Below are 8943 nucleotides of genomic sequence, written 5' to 3'. Positions count from 1 at the left end.
TCTGATGGGAGAGACAGGACAGTAGGTCAATGTGTTATACTACTACAAACAAGGGCATGTGAATAAGGTTCCAAAACTGCCCGATTTCCCAGAAAACTCTTTTGGAAGAAGGGAATCCTCCAACTGAGATTTCTGGAAACCTGGGAATATTGGGAGAGTTTTGTAACTCTAAACGTGAAATATGAGGAAGGTAGACGAGAGAACTCACTGAGGCAGTTAGGGGTGTGGCAGCCTGAACATTCCAGAGACTTCCATTGGGGAAGTATGGTACCATCACATAGGCAAGAGGGTCTGACTGGAAGAGAAGGGTTCATAGTGACATCGTGACAGATGGAGAACACGACCTCTCTAAAATGTTCTGCCTGGTCAATCAGACATCTGAAGTGGTTGTACAACATGCCCTACGATGGAGCCTCCACAGACTTCAGGACTTTCATACTTCCCCGCTTAGGGAGCAGAGCTGTTGTGAAGGAAGTGTGTGTGTTTACACAGGACGTAACGCCCCCACCTACTGTCAGCCAATCATGTCAACGCAGAGCTAAACAGAGCCCTCTGTATTGTTACAAAATTTGGGAGGCTCACGGCGATGCGGTACAGAGCTCGACTTGGCCTCTGCACGCCTCAGGAGCGCCGCAATTACATCACACCCTCCATACGAAGCCTCCGACCGCATTTTCAGATCATGCATAAATTGTCTTTAAGTCTAAGTCAAGTTCCTCAGATCATGAAACATGTGGCTTGTAAGACAGGAAGACATATGAAGCTTAGTGACTGGGTCGAGACAGGGAAGCTGAGTGAGCAGCACCTTGCCAAAGAACAGTGCCAGAAGAGGGAGCATTCCAGTGTCAGTCTGACTCTCCCGCTGAGTCCTGGTTCTGTGAAACTGGGTGGTTCTCTCCAACACTCTGGCCTCTGCCTCCTCATTCACAGTGTAACCCTGACAGCGAAACCAGACACAAACCACCAATAAGGATAACAGCTAAACCTCTGTCAAAAGACCAGGGTCTTTCAGTTGGCACTAAACGTGATCAACACGTCTTTAAACAGCAACAGTAATACCTGAACATGTTCAAAAAGAACAATCATTCAGTTTCAAAATGTTTGCTCACATTTGGGCCTGTCAGCCTTACAGGTTAAAAACATTGTGTAAATGTGGAACTCTAACTCCCATATGGCACCCTATTCCATATATAGTGTACTACTTTTAACCAGACTGCTATGGGCCCCTAGTCAAAAGTAGTGCACTATATAGAGAATAGGATGCTATTTGTGACGTAGCCCTAAAAGGTGTGTGAAAAAGGGTTACCTTGAGTATGACCCTCTGTCCCTGGAACTCAGTACAGACCAGAGGCCTGCGTCCACTCAGCTCCTTCATGGGCTCAGCGTCAAACATGTCCCTGTCCAGACTCTTCACCACCAGACCTCCAGAGCTCTGCACACACACACACACACACACACGGTTGTGATCATCATAATCACATCTGTGAAATACGTAGGTGCTGCTAATAATACATACATGATGAGAACATGGTAATTAGGAACACAGTGAAATAATACTGGACACATTCACAGATTTCCACTAGGGGACAGTACTGCAGCACAATGTGACCATGTCCTGGTTTCCATATGGTCTTGTACAGAGGTATAGTTGGATCAGTCAGGACTCAGGTTGTGTCTCACCATGTGGCTGTGGATGTCTGCCTCAGGGTAGAGCAGGGGGAGCTCAGGACAGCAGCCTTCAGCCAGAGCACTGAGCTTCATCTACAACACAAACATGACTCAGCTATTAGGGAGGGGTGTGATGAGTGGAACTTACACATTGTGGAAGTGTTGCTGGACTTAGTTGGAACACAGAATTACAATGACAGAACATATGACAGAACATATGACATAATTAGAATGACAGAACATATGACAGAATTAGAATGACATAACATATGACAGAATTAGAATGACATAACATATAAATGACAGAACATATAAATGACAGAATTAGAATGACAGAACATATAAATGACAGAACATATAAATGACAGAATTAGAATGACATAACATATAAATGACAGAACATATAAATGACAGAATTAGAATGACAGAACATATAAATGACAGAATCAGAATGACAGAACATATAAATGACAGAATCAGAATGACAGAACATATAAATGACAGAACATATAAATGACAGAACATATGACAGAATCAGAATGACAGAACATATAAATGACAGAACATATAAATGACAGAATTAGAATGACAGAACATATAAATGACAGAATCAGAATGACAGAACATATAAATGACAGAATCAGAATGACAGAACATATAAATGACAGAATTAGAATGACAGAACATATAAATGACAGAATTAGAATGACAGAACATATACATGACATAATTAGAATGCCAGAACATATAAATGACAGAATCAGAATGCCAGAACATATAAATGACAGAATCAGAATGACAGAATCAGAATGACAGAACATATAAATGACAGAATCAGAATGACAGAACATATAAATGACAGAATTAGAATGACAGAACATATAAATGACAGAATCAGAATGACAGAACATATAAATGACAGAATTAGAATGACAGAACATATAAATGACAGAATTAGAATGACAGAACATATAAATGACAGAATTAGAATGACAGAACATATAAATGACAGAATTAGAATGACAGAACATATAAATGACAGAATCAGAATGACAGAACATATAAATGACAGAATCAGAATGACAGAACATATAAATGACAGAACATATAAATGACAGAACATATAAATGACAGAATCAGAATGACAGAACATATAAATGACAGAATTAGAATGACAGAACATATAAAAGACAGAATCAGAATGACAGAACATATAAATGACAGAATCAGAATGACAGAACATATAAATGACAGAATTAGAATGACAGAACATATAAATGACAGAATTAGAATGACAGAACATATAAATGACAGAATTAGAATGACAGAACATATACATGACATAATTAGAATGCCAGAACATATAAATGACAGAATCAGAATGACAGAATCAGAATGACAGAACATATAAATGACAGAATTACAATGACAGAACATATGACATAATTAGAATGACAGAACATATGACAGAATTAGAATGACATAACATATAAATGACAGAACATATAAATGACAGAACATATAAATGACAGAATTAGAATGACATAACATATAAATGACAGAACATATAAATGACAGAATTAGAATGACAGAATCAGAATGACAGAACATATAAATGACAGAATTAGAATGACAGAACATATGACAGAATTAGAATGACAGAACATATAAATGACAGAATCAGAATGACAGAACATATAAATGACAGAATCAGAATGACAGAACATATAAATGACAGAATTAGAATAACAGAACATATAAATGACAGAATTAGAATGACAGAACATATAAATGACAGAATTAGAATGACAGAACATATAAATGACAGAATCAGAATGACAGAACATATAAATGACAGAATCAGAATGACAGAACATATAAATGACAGAACATATAAATGACAGAACATATAAATGACAGAACATATAAATGACAGAATCAGAATGACAGAACATATAAATGACAGAATTAGAATGACAGAACATATAAATGACAGAATCAGAATGACAGAACATATAAATGACAGAATTAGAATGACAGAACATATAAATGACAGAATTAGAATGACAGAACATATAAATGACAGAATTAGAATGACAGAACATATACATGACATAATTAGAATGCCAGAACATATAAATGACAGAATCAGAATGACAGAATCAGAATGACAGAACATATAAATGACAGAATTAGAATGACAGAACATATAAATGACAGAATCAGAATGACAGAACATATAAATGACAGAATCAGAATGACAGAACATATGACAGAATCAGAATGACAGAACATATAAATGACAGAACATATGACAGAATTAGAATGACATAACATATAAATGACAGAACATATAAATGACAGAATTAGAATGACAGAACATATAAATGACAGAATCAGAATGACAGAACATATAAATGACAGAACATATAAATGACAGAACATATGACAGAATCAGAATGACAGAACATATAAATGACAGAATCAGAATGACAGAACATATAAATGACAGAATCAGAATGACAGAACATATAAATGACAGAATCAGAATGACGGAACATATAAATGACAGAATTAGAATGACAGAACATATAAATGACAGAATTAGAATGACAGAACATATAAATGACAGAATTAGAATGCCAGAACATATACATGACATAATTAGAATGCCAGAACATATAAATGACAGAATCAGAATGACAGAACATATAAATGACAGAATCAGAATGACAGAACATATAAATGACAGAATCAGAATGACAGAACATATAAATGACAGAATCAGAATGACAGAACATATAAATGACAGAATCAGAATGACAGAACATATAAATGACAGAATCAGAATGACAGAACATATAAATGACAGAATTAGAATGACAGAACATATAAATGACAGAATTAGAATGACAGAACATATAAATGACAGAATTAGAATGACAGAACATATAAATGACAGAATCAGAATGACAGAACATATAAATGACAGAATCAGAATGACAGAACATATAAATGACAGAATTAGAATGACAGAACATATAAATGACAGAATCAGAATGACAGAACATATAAATGACATAACATATAAATGACAGAACATATAAATGACAGAACATATGACAGAATCAGAATGACAGAACATATAAATGACAGAATCAGAATGACAGAACATATAAATGACAGAATCAGAATGACAGAACATATAAAAGACAGAATTAGAATGACAGAACATATAAATGACAGAATTAGAATGACAGAACATATAAATGACAGAATCAGAATGACAGAACATATAAATGACAGAATTAGAATGACAGAACATATAAATGACAGAATTAGAATGACAGAACATATAAATGACAGAATCAGAATGACAGAACATATAAATGACAGAATTAGAATGACAGAACATATAAATGACATAACATATAAATGACAGAACATATAAATGACAGAATTAGAATGACAGAACATATAAATGACAGAATCAGAATGACAGAACATATAAATGACAGAACATATAAATGACAGAACATATAAATGACAGAACATATGACAGAATCAGAATGACAGAACATATAAATGACAGAATCAGAATGACAGAACATATAAATGACAGAATCAGAATGACAGAACATATAAATGACAGAATCAGAATGACGGAACATATAAATGACAGAATTAGAATGACAGAACATATAAATGACAGAATTAGAATGACAGAACATATAAATGACAGAATTAGAATGACAGAACATATACATGACATAATTAGAATGCCAGAACATATAAATGACAGAATCAGAATGACAGAATCAGAATGACAGAACATATAAATGACAGAATCAGAATGACAGAATCAGAATGACAGAACATATAAATGACAGAATTAGAATGACAGAACATATAAATGACAGAATCAGAATGACAGAACATATAAATGACAGAATCAGAATGACAGAACATATAAATGACAGAATTAGAATGACAGAACATATAAATGACAGAATTAGAATGACAGAACATATAAATGACAGAATTAGAATGACAGAACATATAAATGACAGAATCAGAATGACAGAACATATAAATGACAGAATCAGAATGACAGAACATATAAATGACATAACATATAAATGACAGAACATATAAATGACAGAACATATGACAGAATCAGAATGACAGAACATATAAATGACAGAATCAGAATGACAGAACATATAAATGACAGAATTAGAATGACAGAACATATAAATGACAGAATCAGAATGACAGAACATATAAATGACAGAATCAGAATGACAGAACATATAAATGACAGAATTAGAATGACAGAACATATAAATGACAGAATTAGAATGACAGAACATATAAATGACAGAATTAGAATGACAGAACATATACATGACATAATTAGAATGCCAGAACATATAAATGACAGAATCAGAATGACAGAATCAGAATGACAGAACATATAAATGACAGAATTAGAATGACAGAACATATAAATGACAGAATCAGAATGACAGAACATATAAATGACAGAATCAGAATGACAGAACATATAAATGACAGAATCAGAATGACAGAACATATAAATGACAGAATTAGAATGACAGAACATATAAATGACAGAATCAGAATGACAGAACATATAAATGACAGAATCAGAATGACAGAACATATAAAAGACAGAATTAGAATGACAGAACATATAAATGACAGAATTAGAATGACAGAACATATAAATGACAGAATCAGAATGACAGAACATATAAAAGACAGAATTAGAATGACAGAACATATAAATGACAGAATCAGAATGACAGAACATATAAAAGACAGAATTAGAATGACAGAACATATAAATGACATAATTAGAATGACAGAACATATAAATGACAGAATCAGAATGACAGAACATATAAAAGACAGAATTAGAATGACAGAACATATAAATGACAGAATTAGAATGACAGAACATATAAATGACAGAATTAGAATGACAGAACATATGACAGAATTAGAATGATAGAACATATAAATGACAGAATTAGAATGATAGAAAGATGTTGGAACATGTAACGTACATATTCTTTTCTTTCTTGACCGATTTCATGGAAAAGAGTGTTTCTGGTCTCAGCAATCTCTTCCTTCTTCTTCAGAATCTCCGTTAGGTCAAAGTCTTCAGCCTGACAGGAGAAACCATTAATAAACCTCCCTTTCCTATATTACCACTCTAATCACTACTGCATTCACAGGAAATCATTCTGCCATTATAACTATACAAATTGAGCACATGAGCTGGGTATCCTCCGCAGACAAGCCAGCTGTTCTGGGGCTGTGTTCCAAACGGCATCCTATAGGCTTGGCCGGTATACAGTATACCAGGGTATTTGGAAATGGCCAAAGATTGGTTTTTCAATACCGTTTATAAAACCGTTTATAAAGTATTTTGAGGGTAAGTTTTTCAATACAGAACAATTCTCCATGTCTCCACTTTCGTCATCGACAGCATGTTCAGCCATAGTATTAGTGCAGAGCAGGCCGGTCAGTCTGTGCTTTTGTACATATTTTAGTGATAGGATGGTGTTCTTACTGGAAGTTGTTTCAATATATCTTTATATTTGTAGCTACTTATGTAAATACCTGCAGTCAACCTGTGCAATAGGTTAGGAGATAAAGCAGATGGCTTTGATCATTTAACCTGTCACATTATGAAGCTCACTGTAGTTCCCCAGAACAGCTGAGACAGTCACATTATGAAGCTCACTGTAGTCCCCCAGAACAGCTGAGACAGTCACATTATGAAGCTCACTGTAGTTCCCCAGAACAGCTGAGACAGTCACATTATGAAGCTCACTGTAGTTCCCCAGAACAGCTGAGACAGTCACATTATGAAGCTCACTGTAGTTCCCCAGAACAGTTGAGACAGTCACATTATGAAGCTCACTGTAGTTCCCCAGAACAGCTGAGACAGTCACATTATGAAGCTCACTGTAGTTCCCCAGAACAGCTGAGACAGTCACATTATGAAGCTCACTGTAGTTCCCCAGAACAGTTGAGACAGTCACATTATGAAGCTCACTGTAGTTCCCCAGAACAGCTGAGACAGTCACATTATGAAGCTCACTGTAGTTCCCCAGAACAGCTGAGACAGTCACATTATGAAGCTCACTGTAGTTCCCCAGAACAGTTGAGACAGTCACATTATGAAGCTCACTGTAGTTCCCCAGAACAGCTGAGACAGTCACATTATGAAGCTCACTGTAGTTCCCCAGAACAGCTGAGACAGTCACATTATGAAGCTCACTGTAGTTCCCCAGAACAGCTGAGACAGTCACATTATGAAGCTCACTGTAGTTCCCCAGAACAGCTGAGACAGTCACATTATTGTACATTATGAAGCTCACTGTAGTTCCCCAGAACAGCTGAGACAGTCACATTATGAAGCTCACTGTAGTTCCCCAGAACAGCTGAGACAGTCACATTATTGTACATTATGAAGCTCACTGTAGTTCCCCAGAACAGCTGAGACAGTCACATTATTGTACATTATGAAGCTCACTGTAGTTCCCCAGAACAGTTGATCCAGTCACATTATTGTACATTATGAAGCTCACTGTAGTTCCCCAGAACAGTTGAGACAGTCACATTATTATACATTATGAAGCTCACTGTAGTTCCCCAGAACAGCTGAGACAGTCACATTATTGTACATTATGAAGCTCACTGTAGTTCCCCAGAACAGTTGAGACAGTCACATTATTGTACATTATGAAGCTCACTGTAGTTCCCCAGAACAGCTGAGACAGTCACATTATTGTACATTATGAAGCTCACTGTAGTCCCCCAGAACAGTTGAGACAGTCACATTATTGTACATTATGAAGCTCACTGTAGTTCCCCAGAACAGCTGAGACAGTCACATTATTGTACATTATGAAGCTCACTGTAGTTCCCCAGAACAGTTGAGACAGTCACATTATTGTACATTATGAAGCTCACTGTAGTTCCCCAGAACAGTTGAGACAGTCACATTATTGTACATTATGAAGCTCACTGTAGTCCCCAGAACAGTTGATCCAGTAACATTATTGTACATTATGAAGCTCACTGTAGTTCCCCAGAACAGTTGAGACAGTCACATTATTGTACATTATGAAGCTCACTGTAGTTCCCCAGAACAGTTGAGACAGTCACATTATTGTACATTATGAAGCTCACTGTAGTTCCCCAGAACAGCTGAGACAGTCACATTATTGTACATTA

The 8943-nt window shown here is 35.6% G+C and overlaps 1 protein-coding gene across 1 annotated transcript in view; it reads right to left on the bottom strand.

The window, feature by feature from the left end:
* Window positions 1-196: 196 nt before the first annotated feature.
* LOC118374609 (serine/threonine-protein kinase 31) overlaps window positions 197-8943 on the bottom strand; it is a gene marked incomplete at its 3' end in the record, with an annotated part of 39868 nt that continues 31121 nt past the window's right edge. Inside the window, exons 18-22 of the mRNA XM_052509251.1 lie at window positions 6762-6863; window positions 1681-1761; window positions 1307-1432; window positions 806-937; window positions 197-295 (exon numbers count right to left, since the gene is read on the bottom strand). Of these exons, the coding sequence (XP_052365211.1) occupies window positions 197-295; window positions 806-937; window positions 1307-1432; window positions 1681-1761; window positions 6762-6863 (540 nt within the window). The remainder of the gene's footprint in view (window positions 296-805; window positions 938-1306; window positions 1433-1680; window positions 1762-6761; window positions 6864-8943) is intronic.

Source organism: Oncorhynchus keta, unplaced genomic scaffold (genome assembly GCF_023373465.1).
Source record: "Oncorhynchus keta strain PuntledgeMale-10-30-2019 unplaced genomic scaffold, Oket_V2 Un_contig_4270_pilon_pilon, whole genome shotgun sequence".
Classification (NCBI taxonomy): domain Eukaryota; kingdom Metazoa; phylum Chordata; class Actinopteri; order Salmoniformes; family Salmonidae; genus Oncorhynchus; species Oncorhynchus keta.
Note: the sequence above shows the minus strand (reverse complement) of the source record. Positions and strands in the feature narration are given on the sequence as shown.